This window comes from Macaca nemestrina, chromosome 6 (genome assembly GCF_043159975.1).
Source record: "Macaca nemestrina isolate mMacNem1 chromosome 6, mMacNem.hap1, whole genome shotgun sequence".
Taxonomy (NCBI): Eukaryota; Metazoa; Chordata; class Mammalia; order Primates; family Cercopithecidae; genus Macaca; species Macaca nemestrina.
In genome coordinates, this window is record NC_092130.1 from 9,624,239 (window position 1) to 9,651,365 (window position 27,127).

A 27,127-nucleotide genomic window follows, 5' to 3' on the forward strand; every position below is an offset into this window, starting at 1 on the left:
TGACCACTTGATTTGGTAGGTAGCTAATATGGTATATTTATTTCACAGTTTCACATCTTTATCATTGTTTTCATATAATGCTTAAATGGGGTTTCAGAACAGATATTTCCTTTTAAACTTGTTTTTAAAAAATCACAAATATGATTGGCTCATACAACCACATTTCACCTCTTTTCACCAGCACCCCCACCCATTCCCATTAGAAACATTTTGTTAAAAAATCAGGTGATCAAACTCACAGAAACTAAATCGTGAGAAGTATAATGGGAAAAAGAATGAGAACCTGCGGCTATAGGGAGTTACAGAAGAGAAATCATCTTTTAGAGCCATGGTTTATTTCTGACAGGAAAGCTAAAGCCATGCATTTATTAGAACAGGAAGCTAAGAAATTAAAGATGGCGAGATTGTCTAAAATAACTGAGGCTGAACTGGAAGCCTTCACCCTGGCACTCTCAAAAAATCACTTTTGGTACTGTTGGCTGAGCCTGGCCAAGGAATGTGCATCTCTGGCTGGATTTGGAGAGGACAGCTCACCCGCAACCTGAACACAGGTTCTGTAACGTATCTCACTGTTACTCAGAAAGTTCAGTACTCAGGGCCAGCATGCTCCTGCTCATGCAGGATAAGCCACTCAGAGTAGACCAGCTGGAAGGATCCGGGATCCGAGCAAAGTCAAGTTTACTTAAGCTAAGCCACTCGTTCCTGGGTCATGCAGTTTGTTTTCTAATAAGCATCATTCCTGATCATTAGAGCAAAGGGATGAATGCTCCTCTTGGAATGATATAGGGGATCTGCCCCCAGGAAAGTGTTGCTCAGTGTTAGAGTAGCAGCAATGACAGAATGACAGCGACTCTCCGAGTCAACCCAGCACTTTTAGTACCCCATCAGTACGTGAATAAAGGCAGCTAGAAAATGGACTCAATTCTACAAGCCTTCATGGCAACAGCCCATATTAAGACTTCTAGAACAAGTTAAAAAAAAAAAACTTCCATTTCCATCCATGTGTGGGAAAGGGGCTTTAGTATTGTTTAGGGTGGATGTTGTTTAGGATGGATGTGTGTATAATAATAAAATGATAAGATATGTGTAGTGGGGGAATAAAGCCTCACAGTCCTTCCAGTGTGGGGAATCCATTGTACCTTAGAACCAAGGAATTTGTTTAGATTATTGATCTACTCACTTTTTCTTCACTTAAGTTTGAATTTTCAGTGATAGGACTTACTGGAATTTGGGGATAATTCTGTTGTGGTATTAAGTAATATTCATTATTTAAAAACTCATCTTGGTATTGAGTTAGTGCATTGACTTCCAATGAATTGACATAAGCCCATATTTCATTTTAACCAGAAACAAAAACTAGAAAATGTTACTCCCTAAATAGGCAGCAATGTATTTTATAAGCACTGCAGAGCTTTAGTAAAACATGTATGATTACTTTAGAAACAACTTCTGACACTTGAGGGTTACCCAATAGTCTCCTTCCCATTCTTTATATGAGGTAAATGCAAACCAGGGAGCCACCGAGTAAACAGCCCTAAGTACATTTGTAATCTTGGGCTCCATGGGGATGTGCTTGATTAAGATGAAAGAGGAATGGACTGATATTTCTATTACAAGATCCTGTAATGCTAGGACTTCTACACAGCTTAGAATAATGGTTGGGGGTTCATTCTTTGAGCAGAAAGGCTCAAATATTATTTTAGTCACTTGTAGCACCATTGGATGTGGGTGCACACTTGACCTAAAATACCATTTACATCATTATCTTGTCCTGTTGAAGACCTATGGCATGCAAGAAATTTAACATCGACTCAAAAATACATGTAGTATGCCCAGTAAAATACATTGGCTAGCATAAAAATCAAAGGAAACAGTAGTTTGGAATAGCGATCAACATTACTGGGGTTTTGAATTGTGAAATAATCAACAATCCTGCCCATCTTTTCTCGGAAGACAAACTTGAACTTGTCGCTGGTTTTCATTGTCAAGTCACTGTAGTCAACATTGTCACTGGAAATTTCAATGCTGGCAAAGCTGATCTTCCGTTTAAAGCTGGAGATGGAGCTGTTGATGATGTTAGTAATACTGACTTCTTCCACTTCCTTCGTTGTCCCCTAGTTCATAGACAATGCAGTTAGCTTAAAAGACTTGACTTAGCAAAATAAATAAGTAGGTAATGAGCTAATAAAAATTTAGAGGCCCGGCCGGGCGCGGTGGCTCAAGCCTGTAATCCCAGCACTTTGGGAGGCCGAGACGGGCGGATCACGAGGTCAGGAGGTCGAGACCATCCTGGCTAACATGGTGAAACCCCGTCTCTACTAAAAAATACAAAAAACTAGCCGGGCGAGGTGGCGGGCGCCTGTAGTCCCAGCTACTCGGGAGGCTGAGGCAGGAGAATAGCGTGAACCCGGGAGGCGGAGCTTGCAGTGAGCTGAGATCCGGCCACTGCACCCCAGCCTGGGCGACAGAGCAAGACTCTGTCTCAAAAAAAAAAAAAAAAAAAAAAAAATTTAGAGGCCCAAGGATTGAATAATTAGGCTTAATAGAGAGTGGCATTGAGTGCTTCAGAAACTGGCCAATAAGCCAGGCTTGGAGTCCTGTTACCCTGTTTGGAGATACCTATTTGTAAGTCACCAGCACATATAACAGGAGGAGTAACCATGGCCCACTGTGGATATCCTGAGCAGTGTGCCAGATGCGAAATACTCAGGCTTTGAAGTTAGTGGACGTGGGTTCAAATTCCATTCGGCCTTTCACTATTGTGAAACTTTCGTCACCTCAATCCCTCTAAGACTCGATTTCCTCACCTGCCAAATGGTGATTGGTATTGCCATCTTGAGACTGATGGGAAGATTAAATGGTAATAAATGGAAAGCATCTGGTAGGTGTTTGATGACTTCAATTCTGCTCCAGGGAGAAGGGAGTAACTGATTATAAGAGATAATAGAAATCAGCTGTGTCTTAAAGGCTTTGCCACAAAAGCAGAAAGAGTGATGCTCCCTGCCATTGCAAGGAGTTGCCATTCTCCAACATGGCTGGGGTCAACTCCCAGGAATGTGGGAGTGTAGTGAAGGCAGAGAGAGTGTGCTTTGGATCCTTGGCCAGGCCACTTGCTAGGTGTGGGGTCTTATGGGAGTTACCATGTCACTGTATAGGACAATGAAATGAGTACCATTATTATCCCAATTTTACTCTTGAGAAATTTGCCACATCAATGAGTGGTAGATTTCTCAAGAGTAGAATTGGGATAACAATGCTGCTCATTTCATTGTGTTGTTGGATGAACTAAAGGAGATGTTGATGGATGTTTAGGACACAGCGATCACTCCATAGTGCAGTGATTATCACACACACAGCAAAATAAGGGCTTTCTGGTGTCTTCAGAGGAGGCTGTCAGTATTTCACCAATCCCCATTTTGCCAATCTAGCAAATCCAGATTTTTTTGGGGGGGGGCGGTAATTCAACTTCCTTCTTTCCTCATAAGGAAGCCTAAGAGAACAAAATAAATGAAAGCCATCTTCCTCTTTGGCTGGCACACATGGTCATTGGCCTTTGGTTCTTGGATGACATGATTGTGAAACATTACTCACTGTAGCCAAACACAAGGGAAAAAGCAACTGGACCTTTGGGTCATTTTGATTCCTCATTCTTCACGATTAGACCCTTTGTGGTCCTAGCACTTTGCTAAAGGTGGGCACTTCTTCTGAACTAGATCCCTATCATTTTCTTGCTTCTTAGTATGAACTTTAGTAGGCCATTATCTATCAAATTTGGCTTCCAAATAACACTAGGGGTCCATGGGCCTGTAAAGAGTGATAGTTAAGAGTATGGTCCAATGCTCACTGTAAGTGAGAATAGCGGATAAGTGCCAGGCTTTGGAACCAAGTAGGTTTAGGTTGGAATCCCAGCTCTACCTCTTAGTATCTATATCCCCTGCAGTAAGTCTCTTTCCCTTCTTGTTATCAGATTTCATAAATTTTAAAAGGGAGATAACCTCATTGGGTTGTTATGAGCATTTACAATAATATAATATTTGCAAAAGGCTTGTTACTGTGTCTGGCACATGTAAATGCTTGATAAATAATGACTATTATTATTATTTAGAGAGCTGGACTACAGTGTTCCACTGCTAAACCAAATAATGACAGTTTTTCTCAATTAGCAGAAAAATATGCTAACCAAGAAATTTGTCACAATCTAATATTTCCATACATTTTTAGTAAAGCATTACTTGTATAATTTAAGAATACAATAATACAACCAAAGAATTACATTTTAAGTAAATATATATTAATCTGAAACTTGCAGGCAGCTGCTCATGCTTTGCTTCATATCGGATTCTTCGTGGATGCTTGCTCCTGTGGTTGTGATTTTATGCTGCATATAGATAACATATTTCTTCTGGAAAATTAAACATATTAATATCTCATTGTATTTGGTGAAAAGAATGGTCTTTTTCAAGGAGCACCATGACTTCCAGCTGCTCTCACCTGAACAAGGATAAGACTCTCTGGAGCACAGGGAATCACTGGGGGTGGGGTGGGGTGGGGATAGGAGCCAGGTCCAGCCCATGTCTACAGACCAGCACTTGGCACCAGTGATGGATCATACACAGGGCCCTCAAGACTCTTACCCTATCTTTGGCTGCCATCTGCTGTAAGGAACTGTAGTGAGCAACTGCGTATTCCAGCAAGGCCCCAAACACGAAGCTAAAGCAGATCCCCAGGTACACATCGATGGCCTTTATGAAGCAGTTGGTGTTGGGAAGAGAAGTGCGGGACCCGATCATCAGTGTGGTCATTGATAACACAGTCGTCACTCCTGGGAAAACAGGCAGGGGACGTTCCTACAAAGTGACTGGTTAGCCCTCCACCATAGCCTGGCAGAGTGTCCCCGTTTGAGAATTGGCAGGGTGAGGACAAGACCCAGAAATGGAATGCATCTCATTTTGAAAAGTCTGTGACCTTCTAGAACAGGGTTGATTTGTCCATTTTGTACAGATATGAGTGATGTGTTTTTTTAAATGTTTCACGTTCTGTCTTCTCCTGGGAGGGGGTGATCAGTATGCAAAAGAACTGACAATAGACCATCTAAGCACAATGATCGCTTACTTGTCACTGTAAAACTTAAGTTTAAAAATGCACCACTCCTGGCACGGCATGGTGGCTCACACCTGTAATCCCAGCACTTTGGGAGGCCAAGGTGTGCAGATCACTTGAGGTCAGGAGTTCAGGACCAGCCTGGGCAGCATGGTGAAACCCCATCTCTACTAAAAATACAAAAATAAGTCAGGCATGATGGCACATGCCTGTATTCTCAGCTACCTGGGATTCTAAGGCAGGAGAGTCGCTTGAGCCTGGAAGGCTGATGTTGCAGTGAGCCAAGATCACGCCACTCCACTCCAACCTGGGCGACAAGAGTGAAATTCCATCTCCAAAAAAAAAAAAAAAAAAAAACCAACCATCCAAACAACAACAACAACAAACCCACACTCCTAAAGTAGTTTCTTTCTGTCTCTCTCTCTTTCTCTGCAAAAGAATCTCCCAAGAAAACAACTGTTGGAACTGCCTTAGGAATATTAATGAAGACAATGGTAAAAGGAAAAAAAAGCAAGTACCTGACAAGCCAGTTCTTAGAAATCTCCTGTGAGAGCTGCTTACCAATGCAGGTTCTTGCAGGGACTGAATCGAGGGAGATCCAAAATGAAACCCAGGACAACATCACCAGGAAAGTGGAAGGAACGTAGGTTTCCAAAATGAAATACAGAACATTCCTCCGAAGCTCAAATTGTAAGATCAATCTAGTGTAATTTCCTGAAAGGGTAAACAACGGATAGGAAATTGTGTCTGTTCATGTAGCAAGTGGTTTCTTTATGGGATGCTTAACTTAACTATATGTACATTAAGCCCTCTGTCATTGATCAAAATCTGGTTCTGTATGAACTGTCATTATGATTTCCGCAGGAGACATCGCTGTTGCATTGAATGGGATTTATAGGGGCACTGCTCTGCCTCATGTCCATCTTGGGCTTTTCTGTATCACAGTATTCCTACAGCAGTGCAATCAATACTGGTTTTCTTGACGTCTGCCTCACTAGACAGTGAGTCCCTTGGGGGCAAACACTGAATCTTTCAGTTCTGCACTCACAAAGTAGTTGTTCAATAAATACCCATTTAATGAAGATTACCTGTGACCATCTGTTTCTCAAGGAATACTATGGAATAGACCTAATGGACCTATTAAATTTAAGTGAATTTTTGATGATTTCAGAGGCACCCCAGGTTTTATACTACTTCAGGGCCATCCTTAGGAAACACTGTATTCTAGATGTGGGAAAGGCATGTGTTAGAGAGCTATCATTAACAAAATTCTGTGTGGCAAATAGGCTACTGTAGCACAAAACATGTGTCCATGGGTTGGAGTCCCAAGCTCTGCTCCTGCTGTGCTTCTATTATGGGGAGGTGAGCAGTAGCGGCCAGCACTGGTGTGGATGGATGAATGAAGAAGTTATTCTCTGGGAACAGGAAAAGTCTGGCTTAGATTGGTATTGGGGAAAAGCAGGATAGTGAATGGGAGCTGCTCCAACCCCCTGTTACTCCCAAATTAAAGCCTGAAATTAGAAATTATGCCATTAAATAGCTAAACAACAGACATATGCCTGGATAATTATAGTATAGAATAAAAATACGTACTTTTAGAGCTTGATGAGACCCTAGAGATTACTTATTATTTTACTTTATTGATGGCTAAATTGAGACACAGGGAGTTTTAGTGATTTGAAAAGGACCTGGAGTTGATGTTAGAAGAAAGAATAAAAACCGGGTCTTTCACCCGTTGGTCCAGGGATGTTTTATCAGTCTACATTGCCTGCTTTATTTCTTTGATTTTGAAAGTCAATATTTTAAAAACAAACAAGCAAACCTTAGAATCAATATTTGACTAAATAACGACCCTCTTTTGTACCTGAAGGGGGTCATTATGTGCTACATGAGATTACATAATTTTGAAAACTGAAGCCATTTTTAATATGAACCCAATTTGGGAATCCAGATTTGGTAAACTATGACAGCATAGCCCTAATTTACAAAGTTGTCTTTAAAAATAAAGTGTATTTATTTGCCCATTACAAAAATAATACATGATAATTACTTAAAATTTGGAAAATAAGGCCAGGCATGGTGGCTCATGCCTGTAATCCCAGCAGTTTGGGAGGCCAAGGCAGGTGGGTTGCTGGAGCTCAGGAGTTCGAGACCAGCCTGGGAACATGATGAAACCTCGTCTCTACAAAAAATACAAAAAATTACCCAGGCGTGATGGCACACACCTGTAGTCCCAGCTACCAGGGAGACTGAGGTGGGAAGATCACTTGAGCCCAGGAGGTGAAGGTTGCAGTGAGCTGAGATTGCGCCACTGCACTCCAGCCTAGGTGACACTAGAGTGAGACACTGTCTCAAGAAAATAAAATAAAATAAAATAAGTAAATAAATAAAAGAAGAAAGAAAAGAAAAATTTGGAAAATAAGAAAAATAGGGGGAAAATCACCTTTTCTTCCATTCCAGTCTTTTCTCTATACATAGCCTTTAATTTCTAATTTTCATGTAGCCACGATATTGGTGTGACATATATTTTTAATGTCATCTAGGTTCAACTAAAATACACAGAATACACAGTAGGCTGGGCCCAGCGGCTCATGCCTGTAATCCCAGCACTTTGGGAGGCCAAGGCAGGTGGATCACTTGAGGTCAGGAGTTCGAGACCAGCCTGGCCAACATGGCAAAACCACCTCTCTACCAAAAATACAAAAATTAGCCTTTCATGCTGGAGCATGCCTGAAATCCCAGCTACTCAGGAGGCTGAGGCACAAGAATCACTTGAGCCTGGGAGGCGAAGGTTGCAGTGAGCTGAGATCGTGCCACTGCACTCCAGCCTGGGTGACAGACTTTGTCTCAAATTCTCAAAAAAATAAAATAAAATAAAATAAAATATGCAGTAATTTTTAAGGGTGCAAATATGGATAAGAATAAGCATTCTTAATATTATCATAAGGAAGTGAGAGGAAAATACCTGCTGCTTACATATAACATCACATCTTTCAAAACATGTCTATGTAAAATCACCAAAGACAAAGAAATGCATTTCTGGTAAATGAAATGAGTAAGTAATACTTCCTGCCACGTTTGCAATAATTAGGGTTTTTGTGCTCTTGTTGGGCATTGCTGCTGTCTTCTTCATCTTTGAGCTGTATTCTTATTTTCATTCTTCAGTGCTAAAGAACCAGTGTTCCAGTTAGAAATATGAATAAATTTTATGCATGAGGGAGGCATGGAATTTGAGCAATCATTAGCAAATATCTGGAGGTACATGGTGCAAGGCTTCAGAGCTGGTCCAGAGGTCTGTTCCTCAGTGGACCATTTTAATACTGGGTGTGGAGGAGGTGGAATTGCTCAGCCCAAACCCTACTGTCCCTCTCCACTGCATCCCAAAGAGGTAAAGTGAGCAGATGTTATTTCTGACTTAGAGAGCAACCTTATACCTCAGTTCACTTATTTTTATTTCATACAGTTTGTCACATGAGTTACCTGTCTCCTGCTGCGATCTGGTGACTAAGGTGAAATACCGCTCTATGGTGTACTGAGCAAGCCGCAGGTGTTCCAGCCCACGCACAGAGTCGTTCCCTCTCAGCCAGGTGAACTCCACGTCATTTCCATCGTAGCCCCCTGGCAAATGAAATGGAGCCCTGGTCAGTGCAAGCGTGTTACAGATTGAACTGGTCTGAAAACTGCTGTGATACGGAGACAGCATGAGTTCCTTCTTCATGGTGATAAGCCCAAGGACAATCCCATGCAGAACTTGGCATGATTTCCCAAGTGCAGTTGCAATGTCTGCTCTGAATGAAGTGACCTGCTAGGACAATTTGCTGTCAATTGAGAGCTTGTCCTGTGTTAGGTATTGTGTAGACCTGCTGGATGATAAGTCATTAGAAGTGACCTCCCTCATTATTTAAATTACATTTATTAAGCACATATCTGTGAACACACAAAGATACTGCCTTTCAAGATTGTATAATAGCTCTGATGATCTTTTCAGGGACTTAAGAACTGATCTCTTCCTATTTCCATATTGGCATACATACAAAAGCAAAAACAAAAAACTTGCTTTATTAAAGCATGTAAAAATGCATGTTAGATAAGTCTCAAAGCAGTTTAATTAATATAGTTGACAATAGTAACAATAGTTACCTTTTGAACATTTATAAGTACTTTATACATTATGTCACTAATGTTCTTGTAAACTTGCAAGGTAGCCATTTCTATATTTCTTCAATTCTAAGATGGACATTTCTTTACATTTTCTGAAATTGAACTGCATCTTGTAGTTGATTCATATCTATATAATATATATAATAGTGTATATATGTATTTTTATATATAGTAGAGCTTATTTTTTTTCCTGAAATGTTATTATTCAATAAATGCTGTTCCATGGAACTGAGTCACTATAATGATTTTCCCACATTATTCTTGAAAACTCTCAGATTCAGAGGGGTTGCATAACTTTCTCAGGATAATAAGGCAAGCAAGAAAGAGTTATCTTAGGAAAGTTCAATCCCAAAGTCTATGAGTGATGATGATAATAATACTTATGATTTAATAAGTGATTGCATTTCCAAGTGCTTTACATTATCATCTCACTTAACCCTCAATATAGCTCTTTGAGAAGATATATGAACGGTTCATAAGCCAACAAAAAGATACTCAACATCACTAGTCGTTAGGGAAATGCAAATCAAAACCACAATAATACGCCTCACACCCATTAGAATGGCTGTAATAAGAAAGACGGACAATAACAAAGGCCAGCACATGGAGAAGCTGGAACATTAGCTAGTGGGAATGTGAAATGGTACAACCACTTTGGAAAACATGAATGCAGTAACAATTTCTTAAAAACTTAAATATAAATTTACCATTTGACCCAGCATTCCACTCCTAGGTATCTGTCCAAGATAAATGAAATCAGGTCCACACAAAGACTCACACAACAGTTTTCATAGCAGCACTACTCATAGTAGCCAAAGGGTGGAAACCAAATGTCTATCAACTGATGAATCAATAAATAAAGTGTGATATATATCTCTCACATGAATATATATACATATGCATACAAAGGAATGCTACTCAGTAATAAAAAGGAATAAAGTACTAATGCATGCCATAACATACGTGAACCTCAAAAACATGAGGTTGCAGTGAGCCTAGATTGCACCATTGCACTCCAGCCTGGACAACAAGAGCAAAACTCTACCTCAAAACCAACCAACCAACCAACCAACCAACCTACCAACCAACCACATAGTGCATGATTCCATTTATATGAAATATCCAGAAAAGACACATTCATACAGACAGCAAGTAGGTTAGTCGTTGCCTGGGAGCTAGTGATGGGAAAGAGGTGTGGCTGCAGAGGGGTACAGGGGTCTCTTTGGGGTGATGGGAATATTCTAACAGTGGCATGTGGTGATGGTTGCACTATTTGGAAATGTACTAAAAATCTTTGAATTGTACAATTAACATGGGTGGATTTTATGGTATATAAGTTATACCTCAATAAAGCTGTTACAAAACAACTCTGAGCCAGATACTATTATTCGTCCCACTTCACAGATCTCCAGAGACATTAGTAACTCACCCAGAGTCACAGAGCTAGTGATGGCAAAACCCAGTGATTTCAGTACCTGTGATCTTAAACATAAAGCTCTATTGCCTTCATTTTCAAAGGCTACTGGGAAATGTGATGCCGGTGTTGGAACTAACATTTTGTTAAGTCTCACAGTATGGTATCCGTTGTCTAGCAAGGGTTATCTCTCCCTCCCCAGGGAAGAGAAATATAGTCATGAACTCTTAGGGGATTTCCAGGTAAAAATTGTCTGTGGTCTTTCCCTTGGAAGCATCCAAACATGTACTGAAGTCAGCTGTCTAAATACGGCTACCATCCCACATTAAAAAAAAAAAATCTATGAAAGTGGGTAGTACAAGTTTCTACCTGGACACTCTGCCTTTACAACTAGTAAACACATACAATCATTACATTATGGTCTCTCTGTCCCTGGGTGAATAAGGAAAACTGTGGCATGGTATCAGTTCTTTTCTAGAGATGGCACTTGGAAAAAAACCCATAATGAGGTTTCTATACCCAAACGCTGCTAATAAACATTCAGAGAAAGCTCCCTCCGCTCACTGGGGATGGTCTTTGTGAAACAGAGGCTGAGGTTTCCAGGAGAATCTCTCTCCTGGGATTTGAGATGAGCCCAGCCATGATACATGGAAGGTAATTGCTTTTTCCACGTGGAACTGAAAATGAGTTCTCTTTTTGATAACCTCAAGTTTTATTCCGCCAACAAACAGCTGTATTGCTTCAAGAAGGTTCTGCATGCATTTAATCAATGAGATAATTAATCTGTTTGTCTGGGTCTTTAATTAAATGTCTGCTTCTGAAAAACGGCTTCTGCTTCATAATGGCTGTGCTTCTCAGATGTTGCCCACTGTGACCTTACGTAAGGAGTGCCCACTGCTCTCCAGAGCTTGACTATAGTTTCTTGCTCCACACACAAGCCCTGCCTTGATGCCTTCATAAATCATATCTGCAATATTGTTTGCCTATCACAGGTGCCCAAGTTTGATGGGCATTTCAGAGTGGTTTACTAAGGAACAATGGAGATTACTTAACAATGCTGGGGAGTCCATTCATCACACATTAACTTCATTCTTCATCACAGGCAAACCCCTAGATGACAGTTTAGATGCCCATTTACTGGCATGACTGTAAGAGCTTTATATCTATCAAGCAATTTCTTTTAAAAGTTGGAAGCACGAGTGATAAATGTCAAGGATGGCTTTGCATATTTGCCATTCCTTCTGCTGTGTTCCTTCTTGTACATAATCTGCTTCTTAGTAGATTCTGAGTCCCACTCCTTGTCTCTTGGTCCATTCCAGCTGATCCCCTACGTCTCATTCCAAGTGACACTTTACCTTGGAAAACTCTGATCCCCCTATTACTTTTCATTGTTGTAACTCATTCTGTTATAATTATTTAAAGTCCCACACCCTCTATTAGACTGTAGAGTTCTCGAAGACTGGAACATTGCTTTTATCTGTGTATTGCAAACATCTACCACAGTACCCCACATAGAACAGTCATTTAATGGTTGAATGGATGAATTGAATGTATTTATATGAGGATAGACAGATGGAACCCACCAGCTATCCAGACTGGCTGGAGACGTTAGTGGGACAATATATAAAACTAAAGTATTAGAATGAGAAAAAAAGACTTTCCTTAACTGACACAGGAAAGGACAAACACTGGTCTTGGTCCTAAGTAATGCAAGGGAACTGGCACAGGGATATGTCTGGGACCACTGTGTGGTAATCAGGTTGCTATTCAGTTGAATAGCATTCTGGCAGGATTTGGGGAGTCCAACAAAAGCGTCACATGGTTACTCAATTTGGGGAACAATGATGATAATAAATGGACATTGGAGAAACTGGAAAGGAGTTATTAAAAGATTTTCATTATCCCCATATTACAGGTTAAAAGCACTTTATGGTATACTCAGGAAAAATAAGCAGCTCAGATCACACACAAGCCACTGGAAAAAACTTCCTGTGTGACTCTCCAGCCCAGTGGAAGGGCTATTAGAGTTCAGGGAACTTTGGATGTTGGGGCCATTCTACCTGGGTTCAAGTCCCAGTGTGGTTACTTAACTTTCCATTGGGAAAGTTGCCAAATCCTAATTTTTCTATCTGCAAGATGGGAAAAACAATATATACATATATCAGGATTGTTTGGAAGGTATCTAGCACAGTGCCAGACATGGGTTAAGCAATTGTTAAATGGATGCTACAGTATTTATCGGGAAAAGAATATTTATTACTATATACATTTTTTTTGTTTGAGACAGAGTCTTGTTCTTGCTTGTTGCCCAGGCTGGAGTGCAGTGGCGTGATCTTGGCTCACTGCAACCTCCACCTCCTGGGTTCAAGTGATTCTCCTGCCTCAGTCTCCCAAGTAGCTGGAATTACAGGCACCCACCACCACACTTGGCTAATTTTTGTATTTTTAGTAGAGATGGGGTTTCACCATGTTGGTCAGGCTGGTCTTGAACTCCAGACCTCAAGTGATCTGTCCACCTTGGCCTCCCAAAGTGCTGGGATTATAGGCATGAGCCACTGTGCCCAGTCCATTTATTACTATTATTATTACTATTATTGTTAACAAAAAAGTTGTTCGGTCAAGGAGACTGGGGCAACAGCAGATTGAGGTCACAAAACACATTTTGTTACCTCCTCCAAGAAGTCTTTCTCCACTAGCCTCTCTACTTCCTTTGCAACGGAGAGTGAGGTTTTTCTTATTATCACAGTGCTTTGCATAGAAAAAAGAAATAAAATAAAGCCTTTGTGATTTTCTAGACCTAAAAAGGTAGCCCTGGACATATTTGCTGACAAATGAAGAGTACGTTGATGAAAAGTCCATGACCTTTTTCATCAGCTTCTACTGAGACCCGTGGCTGACTTGATGTTGGGAGAGTAAGGGTGGGTGGGTGGCAAAGAACATGGTCATAGAACTCATCTGGAACCATAGACCCTTTGAGAGTTGGTAACCAGATAGATGGCATAAATTCGATATTAAAAGTTTAGGTCTCAGGGGCTAGTCTCGATTTGTTGTCGCCAAAATGTTTTTAATAAAATGATTGTCTCACAAAACGCTCATGAAAGAAGATTCCATGGTTTAAAACGTTTGTGGAGTGCTGCCACTCCTTCTTGGAATTTCACGTGGAAGTAGCTTATTAGAGCCTGTTAAAAACTCTGCAGCAAAGAAGAATATTAACACTTTAGGCTTTCTGAGTCATCTGGTCTCTATCACAAATACTCGACTCTGCCACTGCAGTGCAAAAGTAGCCACAGACAATATGTAAGTACATGGGCATGACTGTGCTTCAGTAAAACTTCCTTTGCAGAAACAGGTGATGGGCTGGATTTGGCACACCAGCTGTTGTTTGCTGACCCCTGACCTAGATCGCCAACTACATTAAAGCATTTCCTTTGATTTTCTTGTCCACTCACAGGTGGAGATATCTGGTACTAATGCATAATGGTTCTCCCCAAAAGATATTAGGCATGTCTTTGAGAAGTCTCTAAATCTGTCTGCAAGTACAGTCAGAAGGGCTGAATCCACAATGAATCAACATTAAGAAAACAAAGGTCACTATGTATGAGATACTTTTCATGAATACACAGACCTAAGTAACCCAGGAAAATCATCTCAGAAGTCTGTAGGATGTATACTTACAGCTTTCCAGCTGCAACTTGCATGTCTGTGTGTCCATGGGGTATTTAGACAGATCCATGTTACATGCAACAGTTGTTGTGATTCTAAGAAAGAAAAGTGGATTCAAAAACAGTATTATGAGGAAGCTATAGAAAGTTCACATTCCCTTCCAAGGCCCACTCAGAGAGGACTTTCACTTGAACTCTTACAATGAACATGTATGTTAGAGCCTGCATCTAAAGCATCCTTGAGGTTCTGTGTGCTAAAGAATGCCCATGAAGCTTGATTAAAACCTGGGTCCAGAGTGGAGGAAGTTGGAATGCTGGCCATTCAAGGGGCAAAACTTCTGGCAGTATCACAGAACAGACAGATGCATGGGCCCAAGATGCTTTAGCATCTTCCTGACAGACCTGGGTGAGCCTAGAACAGTGTGCACCGTCAGTATTGTCACCACCTGACAGCAGGTGTAGGGACCTGCATAGGCTCACGTGGCTCTGAGTGGCAGAACTGAGACTGGAGCCCAGGTTTCCTGGGTGTGGTCTTCTCATGAGGCCCTGCCTCCTCCAGGATGCAGAGGCAGTGGGGGGCCCAGGCACTGTGGGTTTGGGGGCTTACCTCCAGAGATGTTCGATTAAAGGTCAGTTAAGCCCTTACAGTGGAGATTGCATTCACTAGGCCTCTATCTTCCTTTTTCTTCATTGTCATACATTTTTATTCAGCACCTTTATTTATTAAGCACCGTGCTAGGTACTTGGGGGAAATGGAGGTGATTACCAAACGGTGCTTACCTCCAGGATGCTTACTCATACCTCCTTTAGGGAGACAGAGACTAACAATAGTTGTGGTTTACTAAGTGCTTACTGTGAGCCAGACCTTGGGCTGAGTGCTTTGCATACATTACCCCTTTGAATAGCTCTACTAGGTAGGAAATATTTTAATTCTCATTTTACTGCTGCTGAAACTGAGGCTCTGAGAGTCAAGTAACTTGCCTAAGGTCACAGAGCTGCTGAGGGACACAGCAGGGAATTGTACCCAAATCTTTATGATTCTAGAGCCAGGCTATTAAAACATCACTCATTATTTGTAATCCTTACACAATATTGATTGTGTTGTGTGCCATAATATAGACAGACACAAATGCACACACAAATGCATGCACATGTGCTGTGGGAACGTGGGGAAGGGGGACATTAATGATGATTGGAATTGAGGTCAAAAGAGAAGTCTAATTATGTTTCATGAAACAAGAATTGGGCTTTGAGATGGTCTTTGCAAAACTCAGTACAGTTGAGTGTGTCCAGAAATTCAGTTTATTGGTTAGCTCAACCCTTGTTTTATAACTTCAGACTCTTACTTAAGATTAAACATCAGCCCCATGAATATTTTGCTCCTGGCCTCCTCCCCAAGGCCTCTGGGAGCTTTAGGTTTGCACAGTCTTTGCACAGGCAGAGATGAGTCCTGTTGCATCCAACCCGGCTCCATGAACAATTGGGTGAAAGGAACTTCAGCTTCAGGAATTTGGGGAGAGGGCAAAGGGGAGCCCATGGCTGCAGGTGGCAGATGCTTTGGGGCATCGCACTTGGTTTTCTCTACAAACATGACTCAGACAAGTACAGTTGTGTTCTGGAGCTGCCACAGCTCCACTAAGCCCCATGAAAGGAAAGTTCCTTGCATGCACCTCTCTGTTGGCTCTTGCCATTGCCCCTACTACTTCCCTTGCTAACTTCCTTTTACCCTTTAAGACACAGCTCAGAATCTTGTAACATCACCCCCAAACCACTCACCTACTCCCCAACTTGGGCCCCAGCACTGGGGACCTCATTTGTTTCCATGTCCATGTCTTGAGGACAGGGCAAGGTCTTACTCAGCTCTATCCTGTGGCCAGCATGGGGCATAACACAGAGCAAGTGTTTGGTAGATGATGAATGGAGAGAGGGACCTTCTATTATGGGTGCAAGGATCTAAGAAGGCATGGGACCTCACAGTGGCTATCCAAGTTCTGGTCACAACTACCCAAGACACATCTGCATGTTTTCTCCCAGCTGCTGCCCTCCAGCCCTGAGGTCACAGGTGTCCGCGTACCTGAGGGCGTACAGGACCGTGCCATTGGAGAAGAGGCGGATGAGCCTGTTTCCCACAGTGACTTCATGGAGGAAGGACTTCTTGGACTCCACAATGTAAGTGTCTGGCACCCAGAGGAACTCCACGAGGCGGGCATCCAGAGTGAAGCTCTTGTTGCCTTCAAACACCAGCCGCTGGTCCATCCAGCGCTGTCGGAGGTATATGGTGGCTGTGTAGTCCTGGGACGGGGAGGCAAGGTATGGAAATGGATGGGGGTGGTGGGTGAGAAAACCCCACCAAACAGGAGAAAAATGGTCAAGGTTTATTCCTCTCCCCACCTCCACTTAGAGCAAGAGTACACAGATGTTGGTGAATAAAGGTACCATTCTAATTGCAATATGCCACTACCCCAAGACTGGGGTAACTGATAAGTCACTCTAGTTACCCTAGTCTTGGGGTAGTGGCATATTGCAATAAGAGAACAAATCACCTTATTTATTTGAGATAATAGCTCCCCCTGCCAAAAGGGAGCCCTATGTTTGAGACTTTAACTTACGTGGCGTGACAGCTCACATTGCACTGATCACTAAGGCCCCATCAAATGGTTGAATTTTTTGGTGGGCTAAGTGCTCAGGTTGTCCACGATTTATCTGGAATGCACAGCATGCCCTCTTGGCAAACTGCCTTTAGTTTGCCCTTGTCTCGAATGTGTTCTCTTAAGGGAGAGGGTCGTTGTCAGCACCAGCTGTCAGTTTTCCTTGGGTTGTCTCCCCTGTTATGAAAGACCACGTGATGGCCTGGCTTGCCTACTACACTTCTATTCCTTTCCCCAGATTTTATCCATTACCAAGTGTACCCACTTCATCGCCTGGTTTCTCTCCTCCTGGCTCTTGAACCGATTTTCTTCCTGATACTCAGAAAATCGGCTCTATAAGAATCTTCCATTGTCTTGAGTTTGGAGACAGCACTCCAACTTCTGCCATTTCAAATGCAGGAGGGCCGTGAGCCATTTTTTTTTTTTTTTTTTTTTTTTTTGAGTGGCTAGAAAGCATATTCCCATTAAACACACGGAGAGGGACTACTTCGGTGGAGTACAAAGGAACAGCACTTACCATGTTACTCTCTGAAATGCTAGAGATACTTGCAATGTCCAGAGTCAGCGCTATCTGAACGGGTTCTCCTAAGATGAAAAAGAAAAAAAAGCAAGAAAGAATGGAAACACAAACATGAGACATGTGACAGTGTCTTTGTGGGGTAGTGGCAATAGCGAGTATAAGAGAAGTGCCTGCCTGCCTAGCCGGACATCCTGAAGGTGTTCATTACTGGTTATCTGTACAAATCTCCCAGCATCACATCCATCAGTCACGTAATAGCAGGCACTCAATAATGGCATTTCCCTTCCCTTCCCCCTCTCTTCCGTAATCCTAGCTAATTTTGGAAAAGGGACAATTTTGTTCACCAGGCTAATAGATGGAATAGCATTCACTTGCAATAAATAACTCCCGGGGGTGCCTCAGGGGACTGCGATAATGCATTAACCAGGAAGAGGCCAGGCGGAATTCAAAAGAAGCTTAAAAACATCTCATCAGTAGGAATAGGGCAAAGCAACCTACTTATTAATCTAAGGAAACTAAGCCATAGGATATAGGTAGGAATTTGGAAATGAAATGTTAGAGCCAATGCAATTAAACAATACTTGCATGTTAACATCTGGTGGAAAAGGGCGAGATCTTTGGGGGCAGAACCTGGAAGGTGCTGAAGCGGTGTGGTGCTAAGTGGCTTTCTGCCTCGCAGGGCAGCAAGGTGCAGCTCTGAGACTAAAAGCCCGGAGTCAGAGACAGGTGTCTGAATTCCACTCGGGCCACCTAACAGCTTTGTGACCTTGAGCAAGTTTCAAATTTCTCTGTGCTGTGGTTTCTTTTCTTTTCTTTTCTTTTCTTTTCTTTTTTTTTTTTTGAGATGGAGTCTCCCTCTTGTCACCCAGGCTGGAGGTGCTGTGGTGTGATATTGGCTCACTGCAACCTCTGCCTCCCGGGTTCAAGTGATTCTCTTGCCTCAGCCTTCAGAATAGCTGGGCTTATAGCGCCCACCACCATGCCCAGCTAATTTTTGTATTTTTGATAACGGTGGGGTTTCACCATGTTGACCAGGCTGGTCTCGAACTCCTGACTTCAGGTGATCTGCCCACCTCGGCCTCCCAAAGTGCTAGAGCCACTGTGGTTTAAATATCTGTCCCCTCCAAAACTCATGTTGACATTTAATTGCCATTGTAAGAATGTTAAGAGGTAGGACCCTTAAGAGGTGATTAAGCCTCAGGGGTAGAATTGGTGCCATCATAAAAGGGCAAGTTCAGCCCCCTCCTGTCCTCTCTCTTACCCTCTCTCCTTCCACCATCTGATGACACAGCAAGAAGACCCTTGCCAAATTCCAGCACCTTGATATTGGACTCCTCAGCCTCTAAAACTGTGAGCCAATAAACTTCTGCTCATTATAAATACTCAGTCTCAGGTATTCCGTGATAGAAGCACAAAACAGACTAAGACAAGTGCCTGCCATCGAGGGTTGGGTTGGCACAGTTACAGCATCTGGTTTAAGTGCCATAGATCCGTGTTAGTTGCCCTCCCTGAAGAATGCAGAGAATGCAAAAGACATGAGAGCTCCAGTCCCACTGTGCTTTCTGTCCAGTTTATTTCTACACAGTTTTGTCTAGGCTTTGCCTCAATTGACTTTTTTAGTAGACCAGAGTGTGCTCTTTTCTTCCCCTTGAGTTATAAAAGCAAGCTGTGCCACCAGAGGGCAGCTTTCTCCTAGGAACGAGGTCAAAGCCGGCTCCTGGGTAGTGTTCACTAGCACCTGCTTACAAACCTTTGCTTTATCTAGCTCAGTCCCTGAGAAATCCTATGAAGGTCTTGTCTCTTTTGGACCTTGGGGTCCTGGAAACTGGGTGCACAGATATTACAGAAAGCAATGGCCCTCCACGGGTCTCCAGGCTGCCATGCAAGTATAGGGATTTTCAGGAGTGAAGTGCCAAGAGGCACAAAACAAGGGGCATGGGGTTGTACTGTTCCCTTTTTAAAACTGAAGACTCCATGCCCCATTTTCACCCCAGGTGGGATGAGGCATCACATCCCTTTAAGCCCACCCCAGGCTCCCTGTTCTCAGAATGAGCTCCTTGCCGGAGAACCCTGCACCTTGTTGGCCAGTGAGTAGGCAAACAAGAAGGGGTGCGTTCTGGATTAATTGTTTGGGGTTTGGGAGGCAAGAGAAATTGTTGAGTGGCACTAACCAAGGCGTGCAGACTCACATGCTTGTCATTCGTGTTCAGTAGGGCCTGGGAAAACCAGGGGATGTTGAAGCCTCTTTAGGTTCCTGAATGTAAGGATCTCACATCTTAATTGTGTCTCAAATCTGAATGAAAATGCATCTCTCCCATTTCCAACGGAGCAGGTGTGATTGACTGAGGGCCCCGGCTGCTGTGCTTTGGAATCTACCACCATGCTTGCCCCAAGGCCACACTTCTCATGGGCCACGGCCAACCACAGACTGAACGCAGTGGGCATATCAAAGTGGCCTGATCCTGGGAGGCACAGAGACGGGAGACTCCTCTGAATGCAGCCGTAGCTCAAAGACTCCCTGGTGGTCATTCCAAACACACGAGGACTGCCCTACCTTCTAAGACACGTCCACCCAACCTCCCTTCCTTCCCTTTCTCTTTCCCTGGGGCCAGACCTGCAGGTCTGACAGCTCTCCTAGCTTCCCTCTCCCCCTGCCCCATTCTCCCTCCTAGACATAGTCCCCCTAAATAGCTTGAAGAAGTCACTGGCTCTTGGCATCTGCTGCTCAGAGGATCTGGACTACCGCATGAATCCTAGATCAGACCACAGAGTTTTATCATCTGAGGGGAGGAACAGGGAGGAGAAGGGATGAAACTAACCCACACTCTGTTGATGGGGTAGGCACTGTGCCTCAGGCTTACACACTTCACTTCATTCAGTCCTCCCGGTGAGATAGATGGGATGTCCCCATTTTACAGAAAGGGAAACTGAGGTACAGAAGGCTAAACTACTTGCCAAGCAGGAAAGCTAGGAGCCAAACTCAGGTTTGTTCAATGCCAAGGCTCTTTCTGTTGCTTTCTGCTATGGAGAGCTGTGTAGTTGGCCTCACTCCTTTCCTCCTTGCTTCATTCTTTCAACAGATATTAATCAGCAATTTGTTATATGTCACACACTGAGCTTCTATGGGAGATAGTGAGGGAAATAGACTCCTTCGAGGGCTGCAGCCTGGAGCCAGGACAGACATTAATCCAGTTGTAGCATAATGGGGATGGCTATGATTTGGAGACATGTTCACAAGGAAGTGTGAAGAAAGGAGATAGGGCCTGGAGGAATCAGGGGAGGCTTCTTGGAGAAGGCAGCCTTTGCTCTGAGACATGATGGAAAATTGGCATTTTCCCAGGGAGCCAAGTTTAAAGAAGCAATTCCAGGAAGATAGCCTCTGTAAAGGCATAGAGGCAGGGGAGGCCAAGGATGTCAGGGAGCATTCAGAGTACACTGGGGAGCATTGTAGGAGGGGAAGGAGCGGGGACTTAGGCTGATGAGAACGGCAGGCAGACAAAGGCTGCACTGGGAAGGGCCTGGTGTGCCTGGACTCTACGCAAGGATGCTGGGGCACATACGGGTGTTCCAAACAGGGCAATGACCCAGGAGGCATCCAGATGGCAGTTTGGGGAGTCAGCTGAGAGGGGGCAGGCTGGAGGGGGAAGACCAGGTGGGGTAGCCTGGTGGCACACGGTGAATTCATTGAAGAGTGACCCTGGAAGTGGGGGCAGGCGGAGGACAGGGTGTGAGTGATTGTTAGGAGGCTCTCGCAACCTCCTCAGTGAAGAAGAGCATTGCTTTATCTTGCAGGTGGAGAGGCAAGGTGCCTTTTTCCAGGCAGTGTGAAAAATCATTGGTAGCCATCCTCATCCATCATTGCCAGTCCTTAACAGGCTGCAGATAGAAAATGGAGTCAACTCAAACCTCCCGAAACCCTGCACTGCTTATTGTCTCTGTTTTCGTCCCTTTGAATTGATGTCCTGGACACAGAAGATGACCTACCACCAAAATTGGGCCTGAGAAATTTGTTATATCCTGCTGTGAGGTTCTCAAAGCCAGGCAGGGAAAGCTTGTCACTTCTGCCGACCTCGACGTTGAGCTGATTCCCCTGGATGCACATCCTGGAAAAGAAATGGACTTTGTTGCATTTGCTTGCTTATGTGTGAATCCACACGTGTACACACGCTTGAGCTTGTGTTTGCCCATGTGTGTGTGGATGTATGTGCCGTGCCCATGTACCAGCAGTGACATTCCTACAGAAAAATCTCTTAGTTTTCAGCTATTGAGTTAGTATCTCCATTTTTTACCCATTTGTGATAGATCAAAATATCATGGTAATTTGGGGACCCTCCAAATGTCTTATTTAAAAACATAAGGGTTCATCCATCTATGACCATATTGGAAGCTTGTGTTCTGTAAAGAGAGTACATGGCGGGAAGTTTTATTGTTCGGTGCTCCAGGGAAGTGAGGGGACCAGGTTTTGCCTGGCTGTGGGTGAGTAGGAAGAGCTGGCCCCTCCCACCACATGCCTGAATGCAAAGCAACTCAAGATGGGGGCCATCCTGGGGGTAGCAAGGCTCACCTTTCAGTGAAGAGACTCAGACACACGAAGGCCAAGTGGAGGCTGTAGTTCATGTTGAGGAGCTGTTCCCACCGAGGGGTTGAAGGAGGAATCACCTGGGAAACAGAGGGGGCAAGGTAAGTGGAAGGCAGTGCAACAGGCTCACCGGCTCCTGGCCAGCCTCTGTCTCTGGTGGGTGGCCGGTGCAGCATTTTCTCAGCATGCATAGGAGGCAGCCTCTTTCCATACCTTTTGGTTACAGCTCCTTCTCCCTGTGTTCCCTCCAGGAATGACTTCATTTTGGAGGATTATGTTTTTTTTTTTAATTTAATTTTTATTTTTTTGAAACAGGGTCTCACTCTGTCACCCAGGCTGAAGTGCAGAAGCATGATCTCGGTTCACTGCGGCTTACTTCCCGGGCTCCAACAATGCTCCTACCTTAGCCTCCTGAGTAGCTGGGACTACAGGCACGTACCACCACACCCGGCTAATTTTTTTTTGTATTTTTGGTAGAGATGGGGTTTCATCATGTTGCCCAGGCTGGTCTCGAACTCCTAAGCTCAAGTGATCCATCTGCCTTGGCCTCCCAAAGTGCTGGGATTACAGGCATGGGCCACTACGCCCGGCCCAGGATTATGTTTTAAATCTACCCCAAATTAAGACTGGGACCTCGTGTGGAGAGTGGTTCATTAGCACCAGAAAGGCAGCCAGTTTGTCCCCTGGGCCACATCTGCTAGGAGCCAAGGCTATCCTTGCCCTGTCCTTGTCCCAGCTTTACCAGGAAGGACCCTCTCAACTCTATACTCACCTCAACCAAGCCAGACATTCTCTTATTTATCCCTAGGTCTCGGCTTGTGGGGCCAGTAACGTAGACAGGAAACAAAAACCTGAGAGCCTCCAGTGTCAGGAAGTCATGAGTTAGATGCTGTCCCACAGAGCTCACTCCATCCTCACCGTGGCCTTGTGTAGTGGGCGGGTTAATCCCTGTATTATTACGACAAGGAAACAGGTGCATGGGAAGGACACATGCTAGTGAGTGCCAGGGGAGACTTTGAATCCAGGGCTGGCTGCCTCCCCTGGGTACTCTCTTCCTTCAGAGCAGGCTGGGGCCTGGGTCTTAGTTGACCCAAGGATCCTTGCTGCTGTTGTGACCTCCTAGACCTTGTCCCTGTGTCTCCTGAAGCCTTCCAGCTGGTGTGTTCGTGAGGACCATTCGTGGGGCATGGCCCAGGGGCCCGGCCTCCTCAGATTCAGGAGCTGCTGTCAGGCCTCCCTCTGAGAGAGCAGGGGGCAGCCAGGCAGGCCAGCCTGTGACCTGTCATGCTGGTGACAGTAGAATGGGGGTGCTCAGGCTCAGGCCCCCATTCTCAGGCAGCCCTGGGTTGATTACCTTCTCTGTGGCAACCTCTGTGAAATAAGCCACTTTCTAGAATCTGGCCATTCTGGAGCTTAGGGTGTGATTCAGCCATTCATTAGTATTATTTTACTTTCAAAACCAATACACACTCATTGTAGAAATGGCAACAAGTCAGAAATTAAAAGTGTAAGTCCCAATGATGTGTTAATATGGATTCATCGATGGAAACAAATGTGTCCCTCTGATGTGGGATGTTGACAGTAAAGAAAGTTTTATGTGTAGGGAAGGCTCAATTTTGCTGTGACTCAAAATTGCTCTAAAAAAGAAGTCTATTTAAAAACAAAAACAAAAACAAAAAAAGCACCCCCCTCATTTCTTCTCTTTTGTCTCATATTTCAGAAATAACTACTGATAACAGTTGCTTTATCCACAGATACACATATATATTTATATACATACATATCTCTGTATCAAAAAAATTAAAAAGCAAAATTGGGGCAATAGCATGCTTTTTTGCTGCTTACTTTTTTTACTTAATAATTATAGCAAACATTTATTGAACACTTAATGCATGCTTACAACTGTGCCATGCATATCTACAATCCTCACAACTCTTTGAAGTAGGGTCTACCATTCTGCCCATTTTACAGATGAGAAAACTGAGGATTAGAGAGGATAAGGAATATTTCCAAGGTTAAGTAGCACATGAGGGGCAGAAAAGTGCATCTAAGCAAGCTGACCTAAGTCCTTTTAATGAGTGCACCATGAAACATGCTGTGTTGCAGTATCAGTGACACCTTCCATGTCAGTTCCTATAATTCGCCTTATTCTTTCTAATGGCTGCAAGGTATCTCATGATCTGAATATACCAACATTTCTAGAACACAGCTCCTACCATGAATGTTGTTATTTCCAAAGTTTTTACTATTACAAAATCAGGGAAGAACAGTTTTGCACACAGGTAAACTCTTATCATTCTATTCTCTGTTGTGTTAGCTCTTTTGTTCCACTCATTGAAAATACCAGCTATAAAATCAACATTATAAATCTACCAACAATCATATCCACATTTTCTTCCTTTAGTCCATCTCCCTAGTCCCTGTCCTTTCCCTGTCCAAGCATCGAGTTTAAGGGGGTCCATGGAGCAGCTCCCATGCTCTCCATTGCCTCATTCAATTTTCCAAAGGTTTATTGAGCTCCTCCTATGAACTAGGCATGTGAAAGGCACACCAGAACACCCATCTAGTGAGGAAGAGATATGTGTGAGCGGTAAATGAACATTCCCTATAGCCATCCTATAACAGGAGCAGAGGACAGGGGATACTTGGTATGAAAAAGAGCGGGGAGGATGGGGCAATGTCAAAAGGGAAGTCACAGAGAAGATAATTTGATTCTTGAAGAGTGTGTTGCATTTGCCAGGTGGACAAAGGAGAGTGGGGGCCCTCCAAATGTTGGACAGAGATGTGGAGGTTTGCCCATGGCCTCTCTCCCACATGCTTATCAGCCTCCTCCCACCAGCCCTTGGCTGTCTGTGTCTTTCTCCTGGTCTGGCCTGAATGAACATGGTTCCATTTCAGCATATTCCTCATTTCCTCCTCCTCCTGTGGGAAACGGCCCTCGATCAAGTGAGTTGGGGAACCATCCAGTCTTCAGTTCCAAGACTCCTCTTGAATAGTGCTTTCCTGATGGCCAAACTGCTGTTAGGAAGATGTAACATTTGGCCCTGGGCCTCTTAACCTCCTCTAAGGAGTCTCGTGATCTGAGAAGGTTCGCCCAGGCTAGAGCCAGAAATGGAATCCCATCCTACCCTGTTTGCTTGGTTAAGTTGCTAAACACGTCTCATTTTATAAGGGAAGAAAAGAGAAGAAGGAACAAGCCTTCTAAATGCCCATGAATTGTTAGAAGCCATGTCTGGTGCCTAATTTCATTTAATTCTCATGGCTGTTGGCCCAGTAGGTGTTAATTTTTAGAGTCAAATCTCAGATTTGCAAAGGGATTTGGCTGAGGTCACACAGTTAAGTGGCATGATTTAAATCTGTTTTCCAAGTCCCTTTTCTTTGCCCTGCATCTAGGAGGAGGGCCTCCAGCATCCCCAAGCTGAACTGGATTCCACTTGAATCTTGTCCTTTTTATACCAAACCCATCTGGGGGATGGAGTGTTGCATTCGCAGCACATCCCAAGTGACAAGTGCAGCTGATGCCATCAATCCCTGTGGCAGAAGAGCCACAGTGGCTATTTATGTGTTGGCTAGCCTCCACTGGAGGCTCAGGCCACCAGTTCTGGTCCAGATGCTGGGGGAGGGCATTTAGTGGAGAGGTACTGAGCCACCAGAGGGCAGTGTCTTAAGGGTTGTCCCCAAAGCTGTAACACACGTTGACTGAAACCACCTGGTCTTCTGCATCTGCAGAGACGTGGTACTCAGGAGGTCCTAGGAGGCTCCTGAGTAGGGGTAGCCCATGCATTATTCTGCCCCGAGGGCATCTCTGGCCAAGGTCCTACCTCCACTTGTAGAGGAGACCTTGAGCTCTGGATTCCGACACACCTGAGTCATTTAACCTCTCAGAGTCTCAGTTTTCCCATCTGACAAATGAGAATAGAAAACACTCAATAAACATTCGTTTTCACTCTCCTCTGCCTTCCATGTCGTCTATGGGAATTCAGTGATTCCACTATGGCTAACAGAACCTTAGCTCTTCCTAATACACCCCAGGTGCCACTCAGAGTGTTAGCTAACTGGCACCACCCGAGGAAGGACAGGGTCAGGCACAGGGCATTAGGGTCACGTAGGGAGCTGATGGCACCTTTTTCTGAACCAGAAATCCAGCCCAATGTCTCCCAGTCTCCCCCGTCTCTTCCTGGGTTGGCCTGCTGGGCCTCTATACTCCGTGCTCTTGGCCTCTATGTCTCTTCAACACTTCCCAGGCTGGAAGCAGAAGTAATTCCAATATGTGCAGGGTTCTACTCCCGTTTCTACTCTATTCCCAGAATTTCTAACATGTAAATACAGTGACTCTCCCAGTTGTCACCTCCAGCTTCCTTCCTGTGCAGGCGCTGTTTTCCTATCCTTGTCACTTCAGCATAGACAGAATCATTTGTTGGAAAGCAGCAGTAGAGCCCGAATCAGGTTAAGGTGAGGAAAGGCATTATTGCCATGGGTCCTCCTTAAGAAAATCCCAGAAGATAAAGTGGTGCGGCCCGTGCCCTGTGTCTGCTGGGTCTTGGCCGGCTGGTGCAGAGGAGTGAATGACTGTGGCTGCAGTGAGGACAGCAGAGGCTCTAATCTTGGCTCTGCTGCTCGTCCTGCAGTGGCACTCCCTGACACACATTAGGTGTTCAGCAGAGACCAGACCTGCCTCCTCCCTCAGTCCCAGCAGGGCTTGTATTTAGAACTCCCTCCCTCCTCTCTCCAGGCACCTGGAGGGGCCAGCAGTTTCCTTACCAGGCAGTTGTTGAGGCTCCGTTAGGGCAAGTCCTTCAGGCCTACAGGCAGGACTTTCGGGCAAGGCACGGTCTTCTGGATCCCCAGAGTTCTCCCCATCCTCAGCCCTGTCCCCTCGTATGTGGACACGCAGCCACCCTCAGATGGAGTGGCTCTCTGCGGAAGAATGGAGCTGCTGAACCTGCTGTGCAGAAACAGAGGTGGGCGGAGCCTCTCAAAGCCCCGTCCTTGGTCAGGGCACTGACTGGTCCTGAGTGTCTGGAGGTCGTCTGGTCCTGAGTG

General features: G+C 44.2%; 1 protein-coding gene across 1 annotated transcript; it reads right to left on the minus strand.

Moving 5' to 3' along the window:
- Nucleotides 1-27,024, minus strand: GABR (gamma-aminobutyric acid type A receptor subunit pi). The gene is made up of 10 exons (XM_011740052.2): nt 26,846-27,024; nt 22,070-22,164; nt 21,490-21,608; nt 17,503-17,570; nt 16,412-16,629; nt 14,351-14,433; nt 8,581-8,718; nt 5,662-5,814; nt 4,635-4,822; nt 1-2,114 (listed from the first exon to the last, which is right to left on the minus strand). The coding sequence occupies exons 2-10, from the start codon at nt 22,120-22,122 to the stop codon at nt 1,812-1,814; spliced, it is 1,323 nt and encodes a 440-aa protein (XP_011738354.2). The 5' UTR covers nt 22,123-22,164; nt 26,846-27,024; the 3' UTR covers nt 1-1,811.
- Between the last annotated feature and the right edge of the window lie 103 nt (nt 27,025-27,127).

Bases quoted from the DNA above. Each gene is read 5' to 3' on its own strand.
- GABR (XM_011740052.2), bottom strand. From the start codon at position 22,122: ATGAACTACAGCCTCCACTTGGCCTTCGTGTGTCTGAGTCTCTTCACT. The intron at 14,434-16,411 runs GTACGCGGACAC...TTTCTTTCTTAG, and splicing joins ACGGTCCTGTACGCCCTCAG to AATCACAACAACTGTTGCAT. The intron at 2,115-4,634 runs GTAAGAGTCTTG...TCTATGAACTAG, and splicing joins AGATGGCAGCCAAAGATAGG to GGGACAACGAAGGAAGTGGA.